The 16,596-nt window shown below is 32.5% G+C and overlaps 1 protein-coding gene across 1 annotated transcript in view; it reads right to left on the bottom strand.

The window, feature by feature from the left end:
- Gclc (glutamate--cysteine ligase) overlaps positions 1–14,575 on the bottom strand; it is a 144,642-nt gene extending 130,067 nt beyond the window's left edge. The window contains exon 1 of the mRNA XM_075379801.1: positions 14,028–14,575. Within this exon, the coding sequence (XP_075235916.1) occupies positions 14,028–14,177 (150 nt within the window). The 5' untranslated portion in view covers positions 14,178–14,575. The remainder of the gene's footprint in view (positions 1–14,027) is intronic.
- Between the last annotated feature and the right edge of the window lie 2,021 nt (positions 14,576–16,596).

The raw sequence follows: 16,596 nt of genomic DNA on the forward strand, positions 1-16,596 counted from the left end.
CTTCAGAAGATAAACGATAACGAAGAGTTTGTTCACGAACTGTGGATGTCAGACGAAGCGCATTTCCACCTCAGTGTATTTGTTTGCAAGCAAAATTTCAGACACCGGGCACAAGAAAATCCTACGCAGCTACACCAGCGTCCGTTGCACAACCAGAAAGTGACCGTGTGGTGCTATGTCATCTTACGGTGTTATAGGCCCTTATTTTTTTGAGGATGACAACGGTCTTGCGATTACAGCGACGTCGGCTCGTTACATAGCCGTGGTTGAAACCTTTGTTGTGGAACAACAAAAGAGATTTCCACCGATTCTTAACACAGCCTGGTTTCAACAAGACGGAGCAACGTCACATACTGCACGAATATCGATGGCAACTGTACGCCGATTGTTTGGACAACTGTCATTTCACGAAACGGTGACATTAGATGGCCTCCCAGATCGCCTGATTTCTCAGCTTGCGATTACTTTTTGCGGGGTAACCTTAAAAACAAAGTGTTCCACAGTAGACCTGCTATAACGGAAGAACTGAAGGCAAAGATCCGAGAAGCGATTGCGGAGATTCCAGTTGAGATGTTACATCAAACCATGAAAAATTTAACGAAAAGACTTCGTGAGTGTTTACGTAGAAGGGGAGGTCACCTGCAAGATGTCATCTTTAAAAAATAAACTAAAATGTATGTATCCTAAAATGGCAACATTTGTACAATTACATGAAATAAAATTCATTTTCTAAAAAAAGTTTTCATTAACGTTATTTATTTTTTTAAATTTCCCGTTTCTTTGAATCACCTGTATTATACTTCCAAATTAATAAAGAATTTTTACAATTAGATCAACCTAAGAGTATTATTTATTATATTAAATCAATATAACAATGAAACGTATAAATCTATTGTTCAAGTTTTGTCTTTCACGTGAGTTTTTACTAATTTTTTCAGAATAAAACTTTCTTTCTTTCTAACTCTGTTTAGCCTCCAGAACCACTGAAAGGTATTACTTAAGAGAAAGATATGTATGAGTGTAAAACAAGTGTAGTCTTGTACAGTCTCAGATCTATCATTCCTGAGATGTGAGGTTAATTGAAACCTAACCACCAAAGAACACCTGTATCCACAATCTGGTATCCAAATCCGTATAAAAATAACCTTTACTAGGATTTAAACCTTAGAACTCTCGAATAAATACTGCAAACAAAAAGCCTTTTCCTCATCTCTGTGGCTGATGAAACACATTTTAACAGAATTTCATAACTACATCGGCCAATATTTTGTTTTCTATTCAATAAACAAAAAAAATCCAGATCTACAAAAATTAAGAACTTCATATTTAATCCTGTTTTACTCTTTAAGGTAAATCCAATTTAAGCTAAAAATATTTTTTTAGCTACCTTCAGATATGAATTCATAATTGGATCGATAAGATATAAACACACAAGCCTGCTTCACACTTATACCAATTTGGTTAAAAGGTAAAACCTGAGATGTTTTCAAAGAATATTAGAATTATCATCGATAATACCCAACATAATAGGCAGTGGCGGCTCGCGTATTTGGACTGTAAAACTGCAGTACCTTCTATTTCGATAATCGATAAAATTTAATACGAGTCCTTTTTTCTTTAATTCTTTCTTTAAACTTGTAAAATATATAATACTTAAGCTTAATATCAATAGCCATCCCCCGTTTATGAAAAATATACAAAACATTTTGTGGAACTGTGGGCTTCACAGTTCCAGTGGCGTGGAGTTTGGCTGTTGTGCGCAAACGTATACAGGAAGCTACACACAAGACTGCGAGGGAAAGAGAGTACTGTCACTCCCGTAGTGCCGACCCTGACGTGCTGGTGGAAGGTAATTTTTTTTTTAATTCGCGTGTATATGGAACGTTCCTTGTGTGTTCCCTTTTCTAGTTTACTCGGCGGAAGGAATATGAAACCGGTTTGTTTTTTTTTGTACCGATCAGAAGATGGCGGAAAGCAAGGGCTTTTTGATCGTATCTGTCCAAAAACACACTGGAAGGGCGAAAGAGAAGGTAACTAATTACGTATTTATGCCGGACTCCGTGAGGCGAATGGTAGCGTCTCGGCCTTTCATCCGGAGGTCCCGGATTCGAATCCCGATCACGCATGGCATTTTCACACATGTTACAAAATAATTCATCTCATCCTCTGAAGCAATACCTAACGGTGGTCCCGCAGGTTAAACAAAAATAAGAATTACGTATTTGTTTCTGTATACATAGAAATTTAAATTAAGCACCGTTGGACTATAGTGTTTTTAAACGGACATTTTATTAAGGCATTATCTAATAATACTAATTATTATTATCTGTATTGACATTTTATTATTTATTCGATTAAACCGCGTACTAGGTTATTCTTGAATGTGGTAAAGTGTAGAATTAGATTATTATCCTGCTTCAAGCTATTCTATTTGATTCATTTATTTCGATTCTTTTATTTTACAGAAAATTTTAACCGTGGCCTTGAAAAGACCCAGAAAAAAATTTTATGGAGCAGCATCCCCACTAATTTTAGCTACGAGTTTCCACTAACAATAGGTTCCAAAAAAAAATACAAGTAAATAAATAAAACATTTACCTTGTTTAAACATCTAAGTGGTATATGATTATAAGTTAATTTTGTCAATTTGAAGTAAATACTGCTCCCAAGTACGATTAATAGATTAAATGTTCTCCACAAATTTTAGTTTTAGCAATTTGAAACAATGAAATGTTGGAAGCGAGACATGTAAGATTATGAAACATGGTTTACACTTTTTATCACTCCTTAGGGATAAATGATCATTTGTCCCTAAGGACAAATTTTTAATTTAGTTTTTAAAAAAGAAAAACATCCAATCAATGAATCAAATTCTTCCGGCCTCTGTTTTTTCAAAATTAATCCCTTAACAATTATCAAAGAAAATATATTTTTTATTGTGAAAAATTAAATAGCGATTAGTTGAAAATCATCCAAATATCATAACAAAGAATATTCGACGTTCTGTTACAGTACATACAATCTTGAGTATTTTTATAATTTTACAGTTTAAGAAGCAATTTTTGGTCAGGTCATTTCGAAAACAAAATTGTATCGTAAATAAAAAATCAAATCTGTTTTTTTCTTCTATCTGTTGTAATTATCTTACTAATACTATTATTAATTATTACTTTTAATAAGGTATATTAATAGTAATCTTTCTAGAACATTCATATACCATAGAGTAACTTATACCTCCCAAAGATGATAACCTTGTTCACCTCATCCTGTTTAAAATATAAATTAAATTAATAGTTTTTAATTATATAATACATTTTAATTTAGGGAAAATAAATTTCCTTATTACATACAGTGAATTATGATAATAAAACCAACAAAAGGTCATTTCATTACTATATATATATATATATATATACACGAGGTGTAATCAAAAAATACAGTGAATGAATTTTTATAGCGGCAACTGCCGACGCTACATCCATATGCTGTAATTTCTCCAATAGCGTGATCAACTGAGACAGGCAGGGACAAGTTGTAACACGTTTGAGCTTGCCAGTCAGCTGCCAGAGCCGCTAGAGTGAGGTTGTTTTTATCGTGTCTGTCGCACAACATGGATTTTGAAAATCGTGTGACAATTTGCACGGAGTTGAAGTCTTCATGAAGATCCGGACTTCATGGCCAAAATTGTAACTGGAGATGAAAGTTGGGTCTATAGCTATGACCCTGAGACCAAAAATACAGAGTTCCCGATGGAAAACTAGTTCATCTCCTCGCCCTAAAAAGGCGCGTAAGTCAAAATCCAACATCAAGGTCATGCTCGTTTTTTTTCGATAGTGAGGACATAGTGCGATCAGAGTTCGTTCCAAGGGGAACAACTGTAAACTCTGAATTTTATAAGGGTGTATTGCAACGTTTGCGAAACGACGTACGAAGAAAGCGACCAGAAAAATGGACCAATGACTTCCTTCTTCATCATGACAACGCGCCGTGTCACACCTCGCTTCTCATTCGCGAGTTTTTGGCCGAAAAAAGTGTTCCTGTCTGTCCACATCTGCAATACTCACCGGATTTAGCACCATGCGACTTTTGGCTCTTCCCAAAAATTAAAACTGTGCTTAAAGGAAAACGTTTTGACACCATTGCTGACATTGAGAGGGCCATGACCGAGCAGCTGAAAGCCCTTCCGAAAGACGCCTTCCAGAAATGCCTCCAGTCATGGAGTCAACGTTGGGATAAGTGCATTGCTAGCCAAGGACAGTACTTTGAAGGAGATTAAATTGAATTCTATGTAACCTTATTACTTTTTTTAATAAAAAATTATTCACCGTATTTTTTTATCACACCTCGTATATATATAAAATGTTGAAAGTTTTTCTGTTTGTTTGCAACAGCATCACACAAGAACCAACCAACCGATCACTACCAAATTTTCAGGATACACTCATGTTATGCCAGAGAAGGTTTTAAGCCATAGATTGAGACCCTAGCCCTCTTGAGGGTGAAGTTGTGAATTAAAGATATTCATTAAAGAAAAAAAAATTAGTCATTCTACTTAAGCAAAAGAATTAATTTTTTTTTCTTTAATGATTATCTATAAATTATTAATATTCACTCATTATTAATATTCATTCATGTGTCTTTTTTAATCTATTTTTTCTTTTTCATATATATGTAAAGTCTGTATACTTCTTTCTTCGTTGTTTCCTCCCTTCTATTTTCTTTTTTTGTACACAACATACCCTTTCATTATTCATTTTTCTTCTTTCTCCCATGTACGTTTATTTAATATTTTTCATTATACCCTGTATGAAGAAATTGAATGTAGGATGATTATCAAGTGCCGCTAAGCAGAGCTAGGTTTTACGAGAACAAGAAACCAAAAAGGAAAGAGATCACCGCCTGGAGGTTAAAAAGCATATAAACGCAAAGGTTTTTCACAACCATTAGGATAACAAAAGTGTCGGGAGTCAAGGAGGGGTATGTGTGTGTGTGTGTGTGTGTACACACGATATATGTATATATACAAGTGTGTATGTTTGTGTGAGAGAGATAAAGAGTTTGTGTGTCCTTGAATAAGGACACAACTTAACAATTTCCTTTACAAACGTTAAAAATCGAATAGATAATCTTATTTTATTCCTCAACTAGCTGCAGAGCGTGCCTACGGCACGCCTCCGCATCTAGGTCCTCCAGCGGGTTGCCCTGGCAGGCGGCGGCGTCTCGGAATGGGATTATTAAGTGATTCAAAATTTATTACCTTTTGTGTAAAAATATTTTTTTTTTTGAATGATGAAAACTGATATAACGAAAATTAAGTTAGGAATTTAACTACTAATGAATCGGGATTTTCCGCTAGTGATCGGTAAATTCCGGTATCTACTTTTTGTTTATAGTTCATTATTTTATGAAAAAAACAATCGCATAAATAAATAAAAAATATGTAAAAAAATTTTTTAAAAACCATTTTTAAATTAAACGCACTAAAAGAGAAAAAAATTATTTTAGGACGATATCTGAGAATGGATTTGACAACAAGCGCTGATGGTGATATGTAATATTATGTGAAAGTTATACCTTCAAATTAAAAATTTTATGTTTTTGCCTATATTTTCTTAAGCGTATTTGCACCCCACTCTTTAGACCAATCTCACCAATAAGAAAAAAATTGGCTAAAACATCAACTTTTTAATTTGAAGCTATGACTTTCACATATCACTATCAAAACTTTTTGTCAAATCCATTCTGAGATACCGTCCTAAAAATATTTTTTACACTTTGGTCCATCTAATTTAAGAGTGGTATTTAAAAAAAATTTTTACATATATTTCATTTGCTACTTTTAAGCGCATTTAATATAAGAGTGGTTTTTAAATTTTTTTAGTAGAAAAAAAGATAGTCTTCATAAGTTTATACTTTACAGCTGCGCTAGAGCAGATGTTTAAGCGTATTTAGCGAAAGATCGGATCGGTACGTCTTACGGTGGGCGAGTGCAATAAAAAACATAGGGCTAAACGATTTAATTTCCGGATAACCAAGATACGGTCGATCAAGAGTGTACCCGATGCATTAAACAGTTAGCACTCGACCTGCTGATACATACGCCCTTTGAATTGTGAAAATCGGAGGTTGCCGATATATTACGGTGGCACCCCATTGCACCCCTTCCCCAATTTCCGAACAGCACCGGGGGCACTTCAAAATATTATCATCCGACGGGTACCACTGGGAGCGGATGACGTTGACGTCTAAGGGGTTCGAAAAGATTTTTCAGAGCCCTAGGACCGACCGTTTTCGAGGTATTTGCGATTTTCATCCGAAAATTCGGATCCGGTTAAAAGGTACTAAATTTTTCCAAAATATCGATATATATTTTTCATATATCGATATATTTATATGGTATATCGATATATAGTAATATAACAAGTATATACCTGACCACACGAGACGTAATAACGAATCGGGGTTTTCCGCTAGTGATCGGTACATTCCGGTGCTAAGCTAAGGGAGGGACACATACAGACACATATACAAATGCCGTTTAGTAAGGTAGGATATTCATAAAAAATGTAAATATAATTATTATAGTGATAAATGAACAATAATAATTATTATAATTAAGAAAAAATACATATTTTGTATTTTTGGAATTTTTTTCTATTTTGTATTTTTTTGGAAAGGTCTGCTGGAAGTCCCTTTGTTTTGCGGAGTGTTCCTACCAAATGAGTCTGTTTTTTTCAAAATTATTGTGACCAGTTCGATTGAAATGTAATAACTGTACGTAAACAAGGTAGTTCCAGAGTTAGTATAACCTTTCATCATCTCTAACGCAACTGACGTCGCAAGCGAGGTTCCATTAATTGTTTGTATCTCTTTACCCCAATAAATTTTCACAGAGTACGTGCATCCCGTTCATCACAAATTTTAAAAACTTCAATTCCATATGGATGAGCTTTATTAGGTATAAAATGTCTAAATGTATGAAGTCGTCCTCTAAAATGTATCATACTTTCATCAATCATCAAATTTTCTTCGGCACTCTTTAGAAAAGAAAATTTTTCATTCAGAATTTTTACTAAAGGAGCAATTTTTTAATTTTTCCATCATTTACAAGTTCATTTGCATCATTAAAATGCCACCCTAGCAAATAAAAAATATTGTAAAAACGGAAAATAATAATCGGACCCATCCGGTCAATAACGCTATTTTTGTCATCAATGAGAAATGAAATATCAACACAGTGGACCTACGATAAGAAGCGAGTTTTTTAATAGTTTTAGTTAAAAATTACGTAAATATTAAAATTTTAACAAAATAATGAAAAGATTCGCAGAAATATATATATATATATTAGGAATAATAATGATGGTATTAGACGTGCCCGGCTAGCGTGTATTCGCCGAGGTTAACTACACATTGAACAGAGTGGCGGCCACTTTAAGCAGCTATATATAAATATATAGCTCGGCTTTATTCCTAATAGCAGCTCCAGCTTCTACTATAGATATCTCAATTCTTGTGTGCCAATACGAGCGGGGAATAGACTAACGACTTCATCTAACCCCAAAGGAAAACGTCCGCTGGCAAGAGATGGGGGGCTTGAGGTAGCCGTTTTACTGGTCCGTTTCGACCAATCCATTGGTTACTAAATCTTTTATTTGAATGATTCATCACATCGCGACAGTAGTGAGCAGTTGCGCCATCATTGAAAACCACATTTGCTCTCTACCTTTCTTTTTCCTGTTTAGCCTCCGGTACTTACCTTTCAGATAATACAGAGTGTCCCATATAAAACGCAACCCAACCTTATATTGGTAGGTATTGAAATAATAAAAAGGCATGTGTAAATGTAAATGTAATTTTTATTATTACCATCCATTACCTTACATTTAGAGTAAATGTTGGAAGTGGCAGCCATCTTCTTACAAGCTTCAATTCTTTTTACAGCGTTTCTTGCAACTTTTTTCAAAGTTTGTGGCTGGATATTTAATACAGCTTGTTCAATATTGACTTTCAATCGTTCAAGTGTTTGTGGTTTGTTGCTGTAGGCTTTTTCTTTGAGGTAATCCCGTAGAAAAAAATCCGCCGCAGTCAAATCTGGAGATCTAGGTGGCCACAAGCCTCGACGGATAACACGATTACCAAAGAATTCCTCGACGAAATCAGAAGTTGAACCTGCTTAGTGCGATGTCGCACCGTCATGTTGTAGCCGGCAGTGTCTGTCTTCCTCTTCCAAGAGTGGATGAACTGAAATAAAATATCCTGATAATATTCTGCATTAATGGTGTACTCGAAAAAAATAGGACCGATTATTTTCTTCCGCGATATCACGCACCACACGCCCGACTTCTGCGGGTGTAATTGTTTTTCGTGATAAACGTGGGGATTTTCAGCACTCCAAATTCTACTGTTTTGGCTGTTTACGTAGACATCCAAATGAAACCGTGCTTCATCTGTGAAAAATAACGAATCCATAACGTTAATTCCCTCACGCAGAAATCGACGGAACCGCTGACAATATTGTAGCCGTTTTTCTTTGTCGGGCTCAAGAAGTCGATGAATCGTTTGAATGCGATAAGGTCGTAATTGTAATCGTTTGGTCGCCCGATGAACAGTCGATTTAGACAAATTAATTTCAGCAGACAAACGTCTGATCGATTTATTTGGCGAGGCGAGTAATCGGTCTTTGATTCAGTGACTGTATCTGTATTCAACACCGACGCAGATCTTTTGTGTTCCTTGTTATTAACAGAACCGGTCTCTCTAAATTTTGCGACTAACCTTAATACTGATGTTTTGTTAGGAGCCGGTTTATCTGAGTACTTATGGCGAAACAAATCTTGCACTGCAACCACTGATTTCGTACTGAAGTACGACTCGACAATGAAAACACGTTTATCTAGCGAAAACACCATCTTGTCTCTAGCGATACACTGAACGTTATGATTGCATTGTTGTTACTATCAGTAGTGTTCTACTGCGTCGCCGCGATGTTCAGATGTTGGACGAGTCCATTTCAGTAACGAGTAGAGGAGTAAGCTTGACTTTTGAAATTTCATGGATGAGTGATTGATGGGTTGCGTTTTATATGGGACACCCTGTGTGTAAGTTCAAAGTATAATAAAACTAATTTATATTATAAATGAAATAAAGAATTTTACTTTACTGTACTTCAAAGGATGATATGTATGAGTGTAAATGAAGTGTAATCTTGTACAACCTCAGTTCGACCATTCCTGAGATATGTGGTTAATTGAAACCCAACCACCAAAGTATCTATTACTTAGATACTTTGGTCTGGATGTTAGATACCGGTCTGGATGTTAGATCCCAGACCAGTGGATGTTAGATCCCAGACCAGTGGATGTTAGATCCACGATCTAACATTCAAATCCGTGTAAAAATAATTGACTTTACTAGGACTTGAACGCTGGAACTCTCGACATCCAAATCAGCTGATATGGGAAGACGCGTTCACCACTAATCTCCTCTCTACCTGCAAGTAGAATTATCTTCCAAGAATTCTACCAATTTAATTTGCAAATAATGCAAGTACCACTCTCCATTGAGACTTGACGGTAAGAAAAAAGGACCTATACGATTATCCGTTTATCAAAATCAGGTGGCAATAACTGTTGTATGCAATCGGTTTTCCTCCCGTAACGTTCGTCACATACTTAATTGCGAAACATGAAAGCGATGTGATAATTTTCTGGTATTTGAGGTAGTAGATAGTCTTACCGCATTCAATACTGCTTTGGCACTTCTCACAAAACGTTCAAGACCAGCATCGAATCGTTGTGGTACAAGCATAGCTGTTTCTCGAACTCGCCTGTCCAAACCCTCAAATGTTTTACGATCCGGTACTCTTTCAACTGGAATAATTTTCCCAGTAATCACGCACAGCAGCCAATCTTTTTTTTTTTTTTATTTACTTTACCATAAATTAACAAAACGTACGTCAACTCTCAAAGTGAAAACAAATTTGTGGTATCATCCGTTGCGAATGACTGACCAAACAATAATAGCACAAACACCGGTTATACGAATATTTAAATTCTGGACACTAAACTTAATTGTTAATCAGCTGTTATTGCCAACCAATGAAAAAATAAAAATTTCTAATATGTTTTAGGAGGTCTTTCAAACTTGTTTTTTATCATTTTTAGCATTTGTATAGTTGTTTAAAATCGTATCGCTTTGCGATTTAATTTGTGTTTTGTTTTTGTTTTTTTTTATTAAAGCTGAACTTCTCAAATTTATGTTTAATTTTAATAGAAGTTATTTACATCAATTTTCTCAGAATTAAATTCTCTACAAAGTTAACTAGAAATTTTCATTTGTTTATTAGTAAATTAACAAAGTTATTTTATTCCAAAAGTGTATTTTCAAACAAAACGTTTTTGTGTTAGCAATCTTTTAAAAAAAAATTAAGTGAAGTAAAGGACTAGAAAAACTTTTATTCAATTTCTTAGATTAAAACCCATAAGGAAACACCAAATTTACCCCTCGAATTGTACCTGAAGAATTTTAGCACGGTTTAATTTCACACAGGGATCAGAAAGCAGGGCTAAATGTTTCACGAGTCGAAACTCATAACAAACAGTTTTCTGACCTATGTTTGTATGGAATCATTTCTTATTTTTGCCCATAGAATCATCTCCCAAGAGATTGCAATTTTGAAATCTGAGTGCATATATATATATATATATATATATATATATATATAAGATACCGTTAGACTGGTGACTACGCCAGCCGGCTGCAGTTTTGTCAATGGGTTAATAGGAATCAACATTTAATTCCATTTATACTATTTTCGGATGAAGCTACTTTCACTCGTAACGGAATAAACAACACACGGAATGCGCATCGGTGGTCTGAAGAAAACCCGCATGCTACAGTGGAAAAAAATTTCCAGCAACGATTTTCAGTGAATGTTCGGTTTGGTATCGTAGATGACCAATTAATTGGTCCTTTCATACTACAACATCGTGTCACAGGGAGAAATTATCTGGAATTTTTACCTAATGAATTTATTATATTGCTGGAAAATATCCCCTTAGCAAAAAGAATTGAAATGTATACCCAACTTGACGGAGCTCCTACACGTTTCACTAATGAAGTAAGGCAATAACTTGATGAAAAGTTTGCTGGTAAATGGATAGGACGTGGAGGGCCGGTTAATTGGCCACCGAGATCCCCAGACCTCACTCCGTTGGATTATTGTTTTTGTGGATGGTTGAAAAATGAGGTTTACAAGAAAAAAAGTAGACACATGCGATGAACTGATCGCTCGCATTCTCAACGCTGCAGCTATAATCAAGGAACGCAAAGATACCGTTAGACTGGCAACACAAAATCTAGTACAACGCGTTGAAAAGTGTATTGAACACAACGGTGGCATTTTTGAAAGTTATTAAACCACATGAAATACTACTTGTAAGCAGCATTTTATCATTATCATAAAAAAACATAAGTACTCTTTCTTCCTCCAGTTATTTTCTATTGTACATAACGAAAACGTTTTTTCAATCCGTTAAAAATTAATCTGTTTTGTTGTTAATAAAAGTCGACATGTTCAAAATTTTATTTGATTTCTGTTGACATTATTTATATCGATCTTCTTATAATTAAATTCTCTACAATTTATGTTTATAAAATGTATGATTTATTGCCAATTTGACAACGTTATTGTACGTCAAACGTAAAAAAATGAGTTTTTTGACCCTATTTTTGGCGTTTTACATGGGATATCTTAGAAACCAAGAAAGATACAGAACTGGGACCTATTTTTTTCGATTTCCCAGCTCAAAAACCATAAGAAACAATTGAATTTGCCCCTTAATTGACCTTCCCATAATTTCAGAAAGCCTTAATTTACCCGGAGGAACTGAAACTCGGGCGAAATCTTTCACCCGGTATAACTCGCTAACGAAGCGTTTTCGGACCTATGTTTATATGAACTTTTTTCTTATTTTTAGCCTCTAGAATGAGTAGTCAAAGTATTACCTTATCCTCCTGAATCACTCTGTATATATATAAAATGTGATACTACTCTGATCAAGGCTATTCAGGTAAATCCTGGAACAGTACTTTGTTTTATCTATGAAGTAGCATATCTTTCCATTCCTGACATGATCTACATAATGAAATATGTAACAGTCAGAATAATACTGTTTATCTATTTACGACCTATGTTTGTTAATAAAAAAATTGGCTTAAAAAAAGATCCACTTTTATTGTACTAGAAAACAAGAGTATTTTCACATTTAAATCATAACATTTCAAGCCTACAAGAATATCTCCATAGAAATTATTAATAAATACTCGAAACACCCAAAATATCTTCTTACAATTTATTTAAAATTAAATTAAAAGTCCCCGGTGAAAAATATTTATCACCACATCATAACCCGGTTTACACAGGTTCTATTATTAACTGGGGCATTCAGATTACCTGCACTAATTTATCTTTTTTTTTTTTATAAAACTTCAATTTATTTCTTTGAAGAAGCTTGGTTTGAATTTTTAAGATTTGCAATATTATATTGTCCATATAAATGAATTTGATATTTTTAAAACTGAAAATTTAGATTATATTTAATCATAATTAAAAACAAAAGATTATAAATCCACCAGTTAAGTGTATTCTTTAAATAAAAGTATAAACTATCGCAGTCAATATACTAAACAATTAATCTACCTCCCTGTCCTAGTGTGAAGAAATGCGAATAACATAGAATACATAATAAATTGTAAGCTTATTTTCTTAAAAATTTGCCTTAGCATAAATAAATTTTTAATAGTGTAAATTCATTATTAATATACAGATTAAAAATAATTATAAATAAGTTTCTGTATTACACACTTCATACTTCATTTTGATTTCAATAAGCTATATGATATTTCCTAGTTATCCATGTGAACCCTATCTAGTTTGGACAAAAAGGGTTATAATGTTGAATTTTTACACAATACTAAATGATTTCCCCTTTATTAATTTACTGTATTTAATTTACACTGATCTAATCAAATATTTTTTATTAATACCTTTAAACTAACTTTATTCATTATTCATTTAATTAATCTTTTACCTTGATATACTTATATCAAATAATTATAAATAATATTATTTTTAGTATTAATTACAAATTTAATACAGAGATTTTTTATTAATTTAAATTACTTTTATTTTTAATAAATATTAGTTCTGATTTTGTTGTACTGCTCTAATCAAGATTAACTTTCCAGACAATATATCTGTTCCTTTAGTTAGTCCCATCGAGTCATACTTGTACAACTGGCACAATCTATAAATAACTTATCACTATTTTTTTTTAATTTTTGTACTATTTTATTAAGATAATCTTTTTTATACATGATATAATTACAATGGAAAAAAGACAAAAGTTGTATTTAATCAAATAAGCTAAACATACAATTTTAATAAGTACTCTTAACAAACAAAATTAGCACTTAAAATACAGAGAAAATACAAATACAAAAAAAAATTATCTCTATAAATAAAACATTTTATAGGCAGAATAATTAAAGACCAATACAGATAAAATAAATCCCTATCTAATCCATTTCATTAAGAAAAAATCAGTAATATAATTTACTTTTTGAGCAGTTTCACAACTTAAAGAAACTGAAATGATAAGTTAGCAATACCTTTTTTTAAATTTCAAAACTAAATGTTATTCTGTATATAGTCAATATGAATTATGATAAATTCAAATAACAAAATTGCATTAAGCATATACCAAATCTAATAGAAAAATTATCAGCAAATACATATTTTAATTAAAATATTATATATTTATGTAATACAAAACACTCTTTTTTGAATGTTTCCTAAATTTATGCTACTTAATTTGTTCTAAAGTAAAAATATAATAAATAATAATAACAAACGAGCATAAAACGTAATTAATAACACATGTACAAAAACTTTGTTTTACTACATAATTAAAACTAACTAAAGATAAATTCAAAGTAATATGAAATTCGATTAAAATATTTACCTCATCACCCCATTTCAGTACATCTCCTTGGCGATTTTTTAATCTGTGATACAGGTTAATGAATTGAATAATTCCATGTTTTCTAACGTGATCGGACAATTCCTTTGTTTTTTCCCATGAAAGAGGACTACCTTCACTTAAAAGTCCCATATTATTAAAATTTCGTTTAACAAAATAATTCAAAATAAAAATGCAAATGGATATATCTAAAAATGAATATTTCTTTTAAAAAACAATGAGGTTAAATTCAACCTTGATCACACAATATACGGCGATAATTTTCTACTTTTTTCTTATCCTATGAAGTAATAAACAGTTTTTTATATACAATTAACAATAATAAAAATAATACAAGTTAAATTTTATAATACCGAAATAGAAAATAAACAGATTAACAATCTTGTTGCAGTAACTGTAACACAAACGAACCACTCTACACAAACAAACTGATCGTCAGCTGTTTCGCTCGAACATGTGATGCGAATGACTGAAATCTATTACTGCTAGTGATATCTACCGGTAGAAATACGTACGTTCATTCAACAAAAAAAAATTGCTATCACTTGTGATATACTACTGTAGCGCTCTATCGTATATATTTAACAAAATTTTAGAGTGGGGAATCAATGAAAATACATTGTATTCTGAGAAACCTTATCTTTTTTTTTACCGAATTAATATTTAATCACGCCCTGAGCTTCTAAGAACTGGTATATAATTATGCTTATTTCTAGCAATTGATTTCAATGATTATGCAAGATTCAGTTTATAAGTTAATGAAAACAAAAAAAATTCACAACATGCAAACTAAGAAGCTACCTACCTTAAACCTCAGCATCAAATATCCGAAAACTTCAAAATGAATAAAACATATTCCTGTTAAATAAAAGCCTTTAATACAACCTTCATTATCCAAACAAGTTTGCTTCTAGACAGGCAAATTTCTAAACAAAATTTTTAGTATGAATAACATGTACACATCCATCCATATATATTGTATTATTACATACTGATTTCAATAAAAATGTTAATCTATTTTATGAATTTAAAATTGGCAGTACACTCAAACAGAAAGAAATCATAACATAACCTAATTTACATCAATGCAGATGGAGGGAACTACATTTCTAATATAATGATGAATAACATTAAAATAAATGAATTAGTATGATAACAAAGACAACAAATTGAATTAAAATCTGATCCTAGACAAAAATTTTTTTAACACAAATAAAACAGTTAAGAGAATATACCATGGCCACGAAATTCCTTTCTGTATAAAGAAATAAATATGAATTGTTTGTCATTAATTTGTTTAATATCTTTACACATAAAACCTACTTTAAATTACATTTGCATGTGTTCTTCCTGTAGTCCACACATAGTTTTATTTGACTCCAAATGCATTTAAAGATTTTTTTCAATGTTAAAAGATCAAAGTCATAAAGATAGCAATCTGACAGCAGTTTTCAGCTCATAAACATACCTTAGTTACAAATGGGAAATGTTTTTTTTGTTTATGTCCTGACAGAAGTTGTCATAGATTGTTAAGTCTAGTCTTCTAGACAGCCATTGAATTTTTGGATCCTTTACCAATCCACTGTCCTTCAAAACAATTACCTTAAAATAAAGAAAATATACTTAATTGACTGAGCATAGTAAGCTATAGCTCTAGTTTGCTGTAAAATAGAAGTTAATTCCATATTAATCAATGAAAGCTGAGGAATAAAATAACTTTCAAGCATGTTAAAGTATGAAATATAGTTAACGCTTTTTTCTAAAAGTATGATCGTATTAGATATTACTGCTCACATTGTCACATGTGGTCTGTGATTTCGTTATAAAAGTGAAGATTTTCTTCAAGCCAAAAATATACATTCCAAGACCAATGATTCAAGTAAATAGCACACTCATAGGAGAAGAAAACTGGTTTCTGTGATTGAATATGGAAAAATACCTTAGAAGAGTTTTGCAACAAGTTTTTCTTAAAAACATACCTGGTCAAAAAGTGCATAACACAAACAGGTTTAAATGTTAAACCCAACATCCTTTTTCATTATTTTTTTAAGTATTAAATGGAGATTATTTAGCTCTGAAGACCTTTTCAGGGCAACTTAAGAAGAGATCATAAACAGGATTCCTCAACAATATCAGAGCTATTCAATCGATTGGAAGAACATCCAGATTGTTTCAAATTGAGGACTGACTTGATGGAAAAGGCTTTTTACCCCACTTACAGAGTGTTACTACTGATGGAGCTTCTTTAAAAACACTGAACAAATTTGTCTCGTGCTTTTGTAGTTTTCATATGAGTTTTTACACTCATGCATCCAAACACCAGCAAATCTTTCTTCAAGTAAATACTCACTTATGTCTGCCATTTTAACTTAACAATGCTCAAATCAAAATTCTTAATGAACAAATAAAAATAGCATCAAATTCTAAAAAATCTAGCTGTTTTTGAGTAGCCTTTACAATCATCTGATTACATACAGTTTTACCAACCTGTATGTTATACGATGAAACGGGAGTTTATACCCAGTATATAGACATACGGAAAGAAATATAT

Source organism: Lycorma delicatula, chromosome 12, assembly GCF_047948215.1.
Source record: "Lycorma delicatula isolate Av1 chromosome 12, ASM4794821v1, whole genome shotgun sequence".
Taxonomy (NCBI): domain Eukaryota; kingdom Metazoa; phylum Arthropoda; class Insecta; order Hemiptera; family Fulgoridae; genus Lycorma; species Lycorma delicatula.